This window comes from Saccoglossus kowalevskii, chromosome 14 (assembly GCF_978046115.1).
Source record: "Saccoglossus kowalevskii chromosome 14, keSacKowa6.1, whole genome shotgun sequence".
NCBI classification, from domain to species: Eukaryota; Metazoa; Hemichordata; class Enteropneusta; family Harrimaniidae; genus Saccoglossus; species Saccoglossus kowalevskii.
Genome location: NC_140654.1, coordinates 8,757,393 through 8,772,536, shown reverse-complemented (window position 1 = coordinate 8,772,536; position 15,144 = coordinate 8,757,393). Strand labels below are relative to the sequence as shown.

The 15,144-nt window shown below is 34.3% G+C and overlaps 1 protein-coding gene across 6 annotated transcripts in view; it reads left to right on the top strand.

The window, feature by feature from the left end:
- The window catches only part of LOC102800783 (transmembrane and coiled-coil domains protein 2-like), an 80,506-nt gene that overhangs the window by 43,979 nt on the left and 21,383 nt on the right, over positions 1 to 15,144 (top strand). For 4 of the 6 annotated variants that reach the window (XM_085507861.1, XM_085507864.1, XM_085507860.1 and 1 more), the window contains 6 exons: positions 7,504 to 7,687; positions 8,974 to 9,172; positions 10,678 to 10,849; positions 10,943 to 11,165; positions 12,191 to 12,235; positions 13,436 to 13,501. In XM_085507861.1, coding sequence (XP_085363987.1) covers positions 7,504 to 7,687; positions 8,974 to 9,172; positions 10,678 to 10,849; positions 10,943 to 11,165; positions 12,191 to 12,235; positions 13,436 to 13,501 — 889 coding nt within the window. The remainder of the gene's footprint in view (positions 1 to 7,503; positions 7,688 to 8,973; positions 9,173 to 10,677; positions 10,850 to 10,942; positions 11,166 to 12,190; positions 12,236 to 13,435; positions 13,502 to 15,144) is intronic. The other 2 variants (XM_085507862.1, XM_085507865.1) reach the window with 1 other exon arrangement.

Here is a 15,144-nt window from a genome sequence, read left to right as displayed (position 1 = left end):
TGTCTATACTGTATAGACATACACATGTGTATAGTATACACATGTAAACTGTGTCAATACACATGTAAACTGTGTCCATACACATGTAAACTGTGTCCATACACATGTAAACTGTGTCAATACACATGTAAACTGTGCCTATACACATGTAAACTGTGTCCATACACATGTAAACTGTGCCTATACACATGTAAACTGTGCCTATACACATGTAAACTGTGTCTATACACATGTAAACAGTGCCTATACACATGTAAACTGTGTCCATACACATGTAAACTGTGCCTATACACATGTAAACTGTGCCTATACACATGTAAACTGTGCCTATACACATGTAAACTGTGCCTATACACATGTAAACTGTGCCTATACACATGTAAACAGTGCCTATACACATGTAAACTGTGCCTATACACATGTAAACTGCCTATATGCATGTAAACTGTGCCTAAACACATGTAAACACTGTCTATACAAATTTAAACAGTGTCTATACAAATGTAAACAGTGTCTATTCACATGTTGCTAGTGAATTTGTGTTTGAATAACAATTTATTTCTAGCTATTTGCATGACATGGACCATGTGACCTGACATGGATCATGTGACCTGACATGGGTCATGTGACCGACACTGGATTAGCGGCAGGCATGCTATCTAAATTTACCGATCAGACCAATCATCAGTATCACTATAGATTTTATAGTGTTGGGATTATAATCACCATTTACAAAATTGTTCTATTTATTTGTGTCATCTTAGTTGAGTTCACTGTTATATTTTCCAAATTAAATAAATATATACAGCTACTCTTACAAATATACAGGGCAAGCCAATGTGCTGTTTAAACTATGTTTTTTAGTAACCTTGAACTACCACTTTATTTATGTTGCTGTAGCGATCTTTCATGTAAATTTGATATTTGTCAGCTCACCTGTTTCTAATTTTGATCACGATGTAAAATGTTGCTCACTGATCAGAACTAGTTTGCAATCTGATTGACAGTTTTGTTCTTAAGCTATTACCCATTACTTTAGGGTTACATGTATAATTAACAAAAACAACAGCAGCAAATAACATCACTAGTTAATCTTTAGATGAAATTGACAGATTCTCGCTAACCAGTTATTGCACTCGCATGCACACAAGTATAAACAAGTACAATATATTTGTTATTTTGGCAGTTGTGCAGTTGTTTTCTGGTGTTTGTCTCGAGCATTTTTGACGCACATACACATATACATGTACCTAATACTAGTACAGTATGTATACATAGGCACTTGAGTAGTGTACATCGATGTATGAACATAAGTACTCCTAATGATTTCAGTTCTTATATATACTGTTAGCTCCCTGGGGTTCCACTTAATAATCCATTATCCAATACATTAAAGCCTCCTTTACAATAAAAAAATCACTTTTAATTCACTGTATTATGAAACATACACATACATGCACCTACTCAGTTTTATTGGTTGCCAGTAGACAGAGTTCCATATTGATCTTTTTATTTTTAACAGCTGGATTACCACACAATTGAATATTAATTAGCACTTATTAAGTTTATTTTGTTGAAATATATGAGTTTACCGTAGTAGTTAGAATTAATTTGCCGTCAGCAGTAGGTAGCATTATTTCCAATAAAAAGAGGAAATCTCAGAACATCACCTGCTTCGTCAACGGGAAATTAGGATTCATAACTCGTTGTGATGTCATAAATGGGAAGTGAGAACGTATTTCAAGGTACCCTTCAGAATAAATGTATACCATTTATGCAGTATGCAATGCAATACAGAATTTATGTAGGTATGTGTGCAGTTGTTATCCACATCTAGAATTTAATGAGACCATATCTAGAATCCATGTACCGGTACATGTATGTTAATGAGACCATATCTAGAATTCATGTACATGTATGTTAATGAGACCATACACTGTATGTAGTCTCATCAACTTATGTACATGTATGTTGATCAGACCATATCTAGAATCCATGTACCGGTACATGTATGTTAATGAGACCATATCTACAATCCATATACATGTATGTTAATGAGACCATATGTAGAATTCATGTACATGTATGTTGATGAGACCATATCTAGAACACATGTACATATATGTTAATGAGACCATATCTAGAATTCATGTACATATATGTTAATGAGACCATATCTAGAATTCATGTACATGTATGTTGATGAAACCATATCTAGAATTCATGTACATGTATGTTGATGAGACCATATCTAGAATTCATGTACATGTATGTTAATGAGACCATACACTGTATGTAGTCTCATCAACTTATGTACATGTATGTTGATCAGACCATATCTAGAATCCATGTACCGGTACATGTATGTTAATGAGACCATATCTACAATCCATATACATGTATGTTAATGAGACCATACACTGTATGTAGTCTCATCAACTTATGTACATGTATGTTGATGAGACCATATGTAGAATTCATGTACATGTATGTTGATGAGACCATATCTAGAACACATGTACATATATGTTAATGAGACCATATCTAGAATTCATGTACATATATGTTAATGAGACCATATCTAGAATTCATGTACATGTATGTTGATGAAACCATATCTAGAATTCATGTACATGTATGTTGATGAGACCATATCTAGAATTCATGTACATGTATGTTGATGAGACCATATCTAGAACTCATGTACATGTATGTTAATGAGACCATATCTAGAATTCATATACATGTATGTTGATGAGACCATATCTAGAATTCATATACATGTATGTTGATGAGACCATATCTAGAACTCATGTACATGTATGTTAATGAGACCATATCTAGAATTCATGTACATATATGTTAATGAGACCATATCTAGAATTCATGTACATGTATGTTGATGAGACCATATCTAGAATTCATATACATGTATGTTGATGAGACCATATCTAGAATTCATGTACATGTATGTTGATGAGACCATATCTAGACTTCATATACATGTATGTTGATGAGACCATATCTAGAATTCATATACATGTATGTTAATGAGACCATATCTAGAATTCATGTACATGTATGTTAATGAGACCATATCTAGAATCCATGTACATGTATGTTAATGAGACCATATCTAGAATTCATGTACATATATGTTAATGAGACCATATCTAGAATCCATGTACATGTATGTTAATGAGACCATATGTAGAATCCATGTACATGTATGTTAATGAGACCATGTCTAGAATTCATGTACATATATGTTAATGAGACCATATCTAGAATTCATGTACATGTATGTTAATGAGACCATGTCTAGAATTCATGTACATATATGTTAATGAGACCATATCTAGAATTAATTGATAAATAGATAAAATACAGTTTCTGAACATCATAAAAATCAAACCGTCTGGCACCCGCTGGCTGATATTTCGGTTGATTGATAAAGAGGAATTTGTAATAATCACCTGTTACCATGTGTTACCATGGTTTGCATAGTTAGGGTGTTCCAAAACTAATGCTGTTTATTTCTTCTTCTTTCTGAATCCGGCATATGTAGTTCATAGGTCAACAGAAACAGGAAGGGTCACATGACATATGTAACCTAAAATTGTGTTTATGATTTGCAAAGATGATTATATTTATAAATAAGTTCTACTGTACTGGACTGCATTAGCGCCCAGTGTCCTCAATTCAGAAAATCATGATTTTTTTTAGGGGTGGGCACTAACTTTGGAAAAGAGTGGAAATGACAATTTTAATTTTAATTTAATTTTAATTTGTGACAGATTGAGGGAATATTACGTCTTTGGGGGCAAATACAATTACGAAATTAGTTGCGTCGTCATTGACTTTTGCAATGAAGAAACAGAAATAGTCACAAAACACATTTTACACATTTTACGAGGTTAAAAATATTAGAGTCTGTTGGAACACAGTCAAAATCAAAATCTTCTTCATTATCTAAATAATTTAAATAACTGTTGTTTTATGTAAACACACTGTAATCTGCTCCTACATTTTGTATCATCAGTGACTGCATGGGATGCACATGTAGCTGAGATTGCGTTCCAGTGGCCTCATCAAATGAGATTGGTTTGACAACTGTGGCAACAGTGGAAGAAAGTTGCATTGCTATGTTTTCATATTTACTGATCAGAACAGGTTTATTCTTGTGTTATGAGAAGTATTTTGTTTTTTAAATCTACCATGTGAAATAGTGTGTTAGATACAGTGAAACAGAACAAAATTACTTAAAGTTTTGAATTTGCTGTGAAAATACTTAGAATTACATAATAGACACATGACTAATTTACATTAGTTATTTCATGGCTCTTGATAATTTGTGCAAGAATGCATAAAAAAATCACTTTCAGATGGAACTATTTTACATTGTATGACTCATTAGCATATCAGTTGTAGACAATACTGATGTTATTCAACAGCAAACTCATGACACTGTCGTTGTAGAACATTCAAGTAAACTATTAAACTGGAAAACTTTTCATGCATTTGCGTTAAATTCGTCTGTTGATGAAAGTGCATTGTTTACATTCCCATTTTTACAAATGATATGATATGACTTATGATAATTGCCATCGATCTCCATCGTATCTCTGTTCCACTTGTCGAAAATGTATTTTTGTTAGAAAGTGAAACTTACCAGCTTACAAATATTGATCTTTATTGATCGTGGTTCTGTTTATCACAGTAATGTGTGCGTACATGATACACAGAGTGGATATCGTCTCTTTCATTATGTCTCTCTCGTTACCTTATGTATTCATCCCAGTTTGTGAAAGCAGTCTTGGTATGTGTAGCAGGTTTAGATTTATTATGTACATGTACGTTGCCGTATCAGTGCATGTGTTACAAAGTATGACAGTGGTTTGTCCATGGTCAAAATTATACTTTTTTCAATAATTCAGTATGCAAAAAAAAATATTTTGGATTCATGGGTACAGTACATGCTTTTATTTGAAGTGTGCTTCTAACCTTCTCACCACCAGTTCCCTCTTTTTATCACAAATTCACAAAATAGTCTGCATTTTCAGATGGTTGGACAAAAATTACTAAAAATGAAACATTGACTCAAATTTTGTTTGTTGGCTCCAAAATTAGGATTTATTTTCAAAAATATTGGAAATATAAGAAAAGAGTGCAGAAAAATTTGAGAGTCTGTACATGTAATATACATCGTATTTGTTTTATTTGCAGTGCAAATAAACCACTCTGTGAATAAGGAATATCATGTGACAATTTTTTTTTAATTTCCTGATTTCCCAAGAATGAGAGTCAAATTTTCTGACTTAGTAAATCATACCTATTGGTGTGCAGCTCTAGTTTCACTGTGGTAACCTCATCAGGTCTACTCTTACTGTGAGTGGGAGGGGACACAAATGGGAGGAAGGTTATTGATCCTCCAGTATTCATAAGAGGATAACTTCTATTTTTCCATATTATCCTTGGAGTTATATGTCTATTAGTTCCTGTTCAGATTCAGTCTGAAAAAAGGGACATACATGTATGGTTTGACCTCAGTGCATGCCCACCTCTATCTCAGAGTTGCCTGGGCCGATCACATTCAAACTTCACACATATATCATACCTTTTGGGATAGGTACATATGCTTGTCCATTCATTTCACAACCTGATTCAAAATGGCCGAATGGCAGTCATTTTACATTTAAAATTCATCAAAAGCATTTTTGCCATTCCGGACCCAGATCTTGATTATATATTGACAGCTATTGCCCATCTATGGGTGCATACAATAAACATATATATATATCAAAATCAAATATTTCTGCTATTGCGTGTACTACACTACCTCTCTCAGATTTGTTCATTTTGTAATGATATCTTTAATTCTCTAATTTTGGTGAATATTTTTGTCATTTTTGGTAAAAAGTAATATTTTCGACTTCTTGTTAAAAACCGCAAGTCTGATTGCTTTTATATTACATATATAGGTACTACATGTGGACCTCTCTCAGATTTGTTCATTTTGTAATGATATCTTTAATTCTCTAATTTTGGTGAATATTTTTGTAATTTTTGATAAAAAGTGATATTTTCGACTTCTTGTTAAAAACCGCAAGTCCGATTGCATTTATATTACATATATAGGTACTACATGTGGACCTCTCTCAGATTTGTTCATTTTGTAATGATATCTTTAATTCTCTAATTTTGGTGAATATTTTTGTAATTTTTGATAAAAAGTGATATTTTCGACTTCTTGTTAAAAATGTAATGTAATGATATCTTTAATTCTCTTTAAAGTCGCATTCGTTAGTGAATGAATCTCGGCCAGTGGAATTGGCCTTCCCATTGAGTCTGTGGCACACTCACCCAGGGTAGGGGTCGACCCTTTTGATGTTCAGCCTAAGGTAGGATTTGAACTTGGGTCTACCGATCATGAGTCTGATGCAACAACCACTATGCTACCAGTTTTTGTCATTTTTGGTAAAAAGTGATATTTTCAACTTCTTGTTAAAAACCGCAAGTCCAATTGCTTTATTATTACATATATAGGTACTACATGTGGACCTCTCTCAGATTTGTTCATTTTGTAATGATATCTTTAATTTTCTAATTTTGATGAACATTTTTGTCCTTTTGGGTAAAAAGTGATATTTTCGACTTCTTGTTACAAGCGACAAGTCCAATTGCTTTGATATTACATAAATAGGTACTACATGTGGACCACTATCAAATTTGTTCATTTCATGATGATATCTTCAATTCTCTAATTTTGATGAATATTTTTGTCATTTTTGGTAAAAAGTGATATTTTCTTCTTGTTAAAAACCACAATCATTTATGGTGAAAAATGATATTTTTGAATTCTTGTTGAAAACATAAAGTCTCATTGCATTGATACTATGCATATTGTTCATTTTCTAATGATATCTTCTGTTCTTTAATTGAAATGTGCATTGTTAACAGCAGAGCTATCTCAGCCGACTGGCTGCTTGTTTTTATATTGGATTCAAAATGGCTGCATTCTTCTGATCGCAATGACACTTTACAAGTACATGACATGAAAAGAAAGCAGAAACTTGTAGTTGTTACTCTTACGTTCTTACTCCCATGTTTTTTTCCCTTGTCTTGTGATTCAAAATGGCTGACTCATTTCACAGGTATGTAATGGCAATCCTGAGCTTCAACCTGAGCTTGCTCAGAGTCACCCTGAGCTTGGGAAATTACTTACAGCAGAAGCTCAAAACAAAGTTTGGGTGCCGACTCTGAGCTCCAACCTGAGCTTCAACTTGAGCTTGGGAAATTTATAGCAGTACTGATATAGATTGCCATTACATACCTTCATTTCAGTTTTGTTAACTATTGAACCAACAAGGACTCGGTCATGTCATGACTTGTTAAAATGTGGTTAGAATTGAAACAATGAGAATTAAGATGCACAGTGTCAAAATAACTCATAATACTAATACTAAAGAAGTAAACCATTGTTTATTGTTTTATTTTACTTAGGAATCCGAAGTCGGTTATTTCAACGCAAGAAGGAAAATGATTCTACATCAAATCTAAAAGGTCTACAAGGTGATTCTTCACCAGAGACCCAGCGGGTGTCGTATGCGGAGAATCTTCTGGATTTACCACCAAGACCACCAGCATTTGTCAGAGTATTGCAACAAATACGCAGCATGCCAAACATGTCAGTACAATGTATTCTCACTTTATAGTTTTCCCTCAAAAGGTTGATACAGTTTTGAATTTTTCAGATTGTTGACTTCACCATAATTTTCCACCTCCACTATTATATAATTATCTTTAACTTTACAATCAAGTTTCAACTTTTTTCCTAGCAAAAAAAAATTCAGCAACTTGCATTGGGAATATTTGGGCTTACAAAATTTTCCTCTTTCATTTGCATACAACGCTTTTTGTTTTTTGCTGGTACAGTTACAATTCACCTCAACCACCACACTAAAATACACTCATGGTAATTCACTACATGTAGCGTTGCGCAAAGCCGCTACTTAGGGGTACATGTATACACGTATCATATGCTAACACAGGCACGGTGTTTCAGATGTATTATTGTCCTATAAAAGTTGAATTCAAACTCCTGATCTGAGCTGGAATAGAATTGTTGTGCTGATTGATGTACATTGAACTAATGAAGGCACTTTGAAAGATATTCTAGTAAATTTTGCTGTTACAGTAGTTTAATCATGTTGTCTATGTAAAGGTACATAAGGTGATTGCAACTGTGTGTATTTAGTATGGTCCCATATTTCACATAACACTATATACACATGCGGGTCCCATATTACACACAACACCATATACACATGTGGGTCCCATATTACACATAATATCATATACACATGTGAGTCCCATATTACACATAACATCATATACACATGTGGGTTCCATATTACATACAACATCATATACACATGTGGGTCCCATATAACATAACACTATATACACATGCGGGTCCCATATTTCACATAACACCATATACACATGTGGGTCCCATATTACACACAACACCATTTACACATGTGGGTCCCATATTTCACATGACACCATATACACATGTGGATCCCATATTACACACAACACCATATACACATGTGGGACCCATACTGCACATAACACCATATACACATTTGGGTCCCATATTACACATACATGTAACACGATTTAAAATGGCCGACCGGTTGCCATTTTGTTTTAATTAATGCTGTTCCAGAGCATTATCTCTCAATCAGTACTCCTTTGAAGATCAGATACAAGATGACTGAATGTTAATCATTTGAATGTTAAAAAATCATTGTAATCAAGCATCAGCTACTGGAATCATATCTCTGACATTTTTATGTTCAAATTATATTACTATAAACAAAACTATATATCTTAAATTTGATAACTAACATGAACTGTGCCATGCATGGCTTGTTTAACTGGTATTACATTTATTCACTGTTGTAGGAGGAAAGCAATAGATACCAAATCAAGTCGTCCACCTAGCGCCGGGAATAAAGCGGCCACATTACCAGTACATCGTACCAAGTCAGGAGGAAGTGATAGCGGTGATGTCAGTCGTGATGGCAACAGATCACGAGCTGGTAGTTCTTCAGCAGCTGATTTTATTGATAGTAGACATTCCAGTGATCGTGAGGAGGAATCAGTAAGTTGTCTTGAAAGGACGTTGTCAAATGTAATGATTATGGCTTGGAGGAACAAGCTCAGCATATAAAACCAAACCAAATCTGAAAAGTGATATATTGCATGATCATTGAATTATAGATCAAGGGAACAGTGTGTCATCTCACAGTTCTTGTGGTTACTTCAATTTGCACAATATCCTTATTTAAATAATAACACATGTTTATGAGGGTAATATCTCAGGCTGCTGGTCATGACCATCATCCCTCAGGCATTGCCCCATGACCATGTGTTATTTATGTTATCACATCGAACAGGCATTCACCACATCCCTCACATCAGCTATCCCACAAAATAACAACACTTATATTTGAATGCAATTTTTGTATTTCATTTATTATAACAAGTGACACATTACTCAATAGCATACTTACATACATTGTTTGAAAAAAAACTGCGAAATACACAGTAAATGTTACTTTGAGTAGTATGAATTAAATGTTGAGTATAAAATTATTGAAATGAACTGAGAAATTCTTAAACACAAGTTATTTTGCCACTCGTCAGATAAAAATGTCAGAACGGCGTGGAAGTGACTGCAATGAGAACGTACTACACCTTCTATCTGCATTCACAAGTCACAAGTTTTGAGCGTTCTCGGTGAGCATCAGCGTGGCACATGCAGAACACTCACAGTGTATAAAGTGTTGCATCGATCCCGGATGCGTCGTTTCAGTGGCGGCTGTACATATTTGCTGTAGATAAAGAATAGCCTAAACACAAAAACAGATTATCTTACTATCTTCTGGCACGTTTGCTCTCTATGTTGGATGGCTGAAGTTCCTTCAAAACCTTGAAAGCAACAACGACCGGGACAGCAGCAGTGCAGCAAAGACAATTTGTTAGGCACAGTATAGTTGCGCAGTAGTCTCAGTGACGTTATCCATGTGATATACAATGTAATATCACCATATTTGGTATGTTGTACAAATCCTGTGCCTGGGAGCAAATAGTAAATTCTAAAAATAAGTTACCAACTACTTCAGGCTGCTGATGCCTGAAATGAGATTAAAATTAACATCTGTTGAATTGAGCTTTGCTTCTATCTCATATATGCAAAAAAGGTTTCAAGACTATTGAACATTTCTCAGTGCTTTTTGAATAACCTTCAATAATCTGATGTCTGTTAAGCGACTACAACGCATCTTCACGGTTTCTAAGGTGACAAGTGGTTACAGTTTCAATCTATTTTGCTTGGACGTTGATTCATCCACTATCGTGAAATTTTTCGACAAATCCTGCGACAGGTGGTAAAGATTGTCTTAAAAAACCACTGCATCCTGTACTGAAAGTTGCATATAGCTTGGGGTTTGTTGAAGAACTGGTATTCGTTGTGTTTTTTTACTTCAATTTTTATATGTAAGAAAAATATTAAGGTAATCAAGCATGATATTTCCTCTCTTTGATGCTATTAAGGGGACACACCTATGTATACATCTGTCATATATTTTGTGATTTCTCTTACAGTGTGAGAATCTTGCGGTGTCCAATAGTACCGATGCAGACTTCTCCACATTGGATGAGGCTGACTCGGGACATACGCCGGACCCCTTACGAGCTAAGGGAATGATCGAACAATATCAACAAAAGATTTTACGAATAAAGGAGCAAATAAAGGCGGAACAGACACAACGAGATGGTACGTGTACCTATATCTGATGTGTTCATGACAGAAGATATTTTCACTGTCGCATTATGGGTTTTCACGGTTGCAGTCTTTCTTCAATTTCAGAAAACGTTAACGAGTACTTGAAGTTAGCTGAACATGCTGACAAACAACAGATTGCCAGGATCAAAACAGTTTTTGAAAAGAAAAATCAAAAATCAAATTCTGTAATCGCACAGTTACAAAGAAAATTAGAAAAATACCAGGAGCGAATAAGAGGTTTGGAAGCAAACGGAGCACCCCCAAGGAAACCTAAAGAGGTTCTTCAAGGAATGCATCAAGGTCTCAAGTAAGTAAGCAGGCAATATAAATTATATCCGACAATAAAATAATTAAATGCTACTCGGACCTATAAAAATTATATATACTGCAAATCTGTATTAGAAGCCATATTTCTAATAGAATTTGCACCTATTCTTTTTGAACAATTGAAAACAAAAAATTCATCATTTCCCATATGTGTAGACGCTCTAATAGATGTTGCATCACTTTCTTAAACATTGTACCATTTTAACAGAAACCGCAGCTTCTAATACAGATTTTACAATAGTTGACAATTTTAAAAATGTTATCAATAAAGAGGTATTGCGCGAAACGTCTAGCTATTTTGAATGATTATTTAGGACAAGGACTACTAAATATTATCTACTTTATATCATATTCAGCAGTCATCTGTTGTTGTTTGAATACTGAATAAAGTACTGGGAGTGACAAAATAAACTCTTGAGATATACCGCTATCTCTATCAGTTTTTCTTGCAACATTGCGATGTTCCTGAGAACATTCCCAGCGGTCTTCAGTACTTTCAATCCAAATCTCCTTATACTCCTTGGACACATCCATTTTCACAAAGGATTCACGTAACTAAATTGCAGTGAAAACAACTTTGATTGAATCTCAGTACGTTGAGAGTTGATGAACTCATTTTCAAAAGGGTTTTATAGATTTATTTGAATTCAAATAAAGTCAGATCTTGAGCAAAAGTATTGTGTGAAAAGTAAAAAAAAACAGAAGTGTAAAATGCCCAGACCCACAATTCTATGTCGATAAATATCCAACACTCACCAGTGTCATAGATACCTTCACGCATAACATTTTATCAGAAAAATTGAGACATATTACAAACATTTATTATAAATTTTGAGAACTTCTGTCAAATATAGTGTAAATGAGTGTTCTCACTTTCCAATTTATGGTTGAAGTCATAACAGACATTGCTAACAATATTTCGAGGGCGATAGTAATTTTTCTGATCAGTTTATTGTGGTGCTCGTTATACAACAATCCAGTAAATGATACTTATTATTTTTGCAGGGGTGTTGGTGCTAATATTCGTGATGGAATATCAGGGTTTTCTGGGTAAGTTGGTCATCATGACGAAGGTGATGTGGAATCTGGGAATGATATTATGGTTGAGAAATGACAAACAAAGTGATCATGAATGTGAATAAACACAGTCCTCACACATTTTAAGCATGTTGGTGTTGTTGTCCTCACTATCATAATAACAGAGGCAGCTTGTAATATAATGACACACATTGTTCTGTATTATGCAAATTATATGTATATTAGCTTAATATTATGTAAATTTGCTTTCATGCTGAAATGCTTTATCTGTAGAGAACAGTGTCTGGTAGTTTGTTTGTGCTCTTTTTGAGTTTCCTTTGCTAGCTGTAGATAACTCAATAGCAGCCTTTAAAGCTGAAATCCTGTGTGTTCTATGATGTCACACAGCAAGTCAATGCTAGTCAGCATAATTCCATCTAGTCTAGAAGTGTAAAATGCCCAGACCCGCAAATCTATATCAATAAATGTCCAACACGCATCACTCTCATAGATACCATATTTAACATAGGCCCACGCACATAACATTTTATTGAGAAAATTGAGGCATATTTCAAGGACCATTTAACTTGTTGGTGACTGCCAGTGGATCTTTGTCATTATGTTGTCATGGTGAGCAGCCATATTGGAAGTCTGCCTTCTCCTTGCAGTGTCTGATTTCACAAAGAAAAATAGAATAGTACAGTCATTCTGAAGTTAGGTTCTGGGCGATTACTAGGGTATATGTTATAAACTTGTTTAATTCAAGACTAGTAAATAAAGGTCCCATTTGATTAATACAGCCATGTTCTTTAAAAATCAAATGTCATTAATGCCTGTGAGAGCGCTGTTTAAAGCCTATCATCATCATCATCACCTTGTTTATTTATATTTTAACTTTACATACTCTCAATAGGATGAATTATTTCTGTTTCTTTTCATCCATTTATTTATGTTTAACTGGTGGAAGGTCATAGTACCATTTTCGCATAAATCAAATTGATAATGTTAAAAACTAACTAAAACTCCAATAGTTGTGAAAATAAGCTGACACGTTTAGGGCCATTTTGATCACACCAAATTATACTCTGGCAGTGATGTTGATATTACTTTTTATATTTTGTTTGGCAATTTCTTGATAACATTTCATTGTTTTATTTTCTGACACAAATGTGGCCTTAATATGCGAAATTGGTACAGTACGCATTGCATGCATCATCTTTCATATTTTCACAGTGGTATGGCTGACAACATTAGAGGTGGTCTTACTGGCCTTTCAGAATTTGCACACACTGCAGGAAGGTAAGCCCTCCCCATTCCATAGTAGCCTGTAGGACAAGTGTTTTGGAACAGACCAAGTAATTACTTAGAAGTGCAGAGGGGGTTTTTTATTTCAGAGGTAGAATAATAATAGTTGTCAGTAGGCTTTGTTAGTTAGTCGCTGCGCATGTTTTATTTTTCTAGGATATAGGAGGGGAGAGTATTTTACTAGGATGTGATGTAGGGGGGTGATAAGTTACCAGACTAAACATAATATTTAATCAATTGAAGAGGAAAACAAAGGCATATTTAATAATTCTTCATGCATACATTCATACCATATTTGTTAAATAATTTTTAATAATTCATAAAGTTGATAATTTGAATATGTTATCTTTACTTTCATCTCTCTGTGTCTAGTGCACAAAGTGTTACAATGTCTGCCTGTCTGTCTGCCTGTCTGTCTGTCTGTCTGTCTGTCTGTCTGTCTGTCTGTCTGTCTGTCTGTCTGTCTGTCTGTCTGTCTGTCTGTCTGTCTCTGTCTGTCTGTCTCTGTCTGTCTGTCTCTGTCTGTCTGTCTGTCTGTCTCTGTCTGTCTGTCTGTCTGTCTCTGTCTGTCTGTCTCTGTCTGTCTGTCTGTCTCTGTCTGTCTGTCTGTCTGTCTCTGTCTGTCTGTCTGTCTATATATTTGTCCGTTTTGTATATAAAAGTCTAAATTCTAAGCTCAATTCTAATTAAATTTGAAACATGATGACAAATACGAGATTTGACATGTACAATATTATGTGGTTACAATCACAAATAGTTCACATAGATACAAGGTGTAATTATGCACAATGATTTGTTTTGAACCAATATCATTCAAGCTTTGTATAATTAATTGCTTTTTTTGTATATTTTCTTTTGTTTGCTATTAATTAACTATTAAGTTTATTATATAGCCACAATCTTTTTATTTAAGTCAGTTTCTAACAATACAAGAATTTATCAAACGTAAGTGTAGGAGATGAAGATCATCAATCACATTCAAACTTCACAAATGCATCACATATGCACGTCCTTTCGTTTCATGATTTGATTCAAGATGGCTGAATGGCAGCCATTTTTGTGCTAAAAATCAAGCATTTCTGCCATTCCTGAACCGAATCATGGTCGTGTGTGGACAGATTTTGTTTGAACTTCTTGAATATTTTTCACTCAATGGGTACCTTTTATTAAGTTTTCGGATCGGTCTAAAATGGTTTAAATGGCAGCTGAAGAGTGGATTCATATTTCTGACACACCTCATCTCAACATGCATTTTTTTTTCATCATCAAATTGATGATGGCTGACTGGTGGCCATCTTGTTTAAATGATTGCAGTTCACAGACATCACATACTTGTTGGGACTAATGAAGTTTAAACTTCACACATCACACATAAGGACATGTATTTTGGAGCTGGTTTTCAGTATACTCATAAATTAATTTAATTTAAACCTGGTCTATACAATAAACATCATCCCTCCGGCATGTAATTCTGTTTTCCTGAATTGCTGCCATCTTGTTTTATAGAAGACTGCTCAATAACATATAATTCTGACTAGTCCTTTCTGTGCGCATATCATATCAATATATACTCATTGAAATGAGCATTTTTGTTATTGTAATTTCATAAAATGTAGTACAAATGTAAAGAAAGCGTT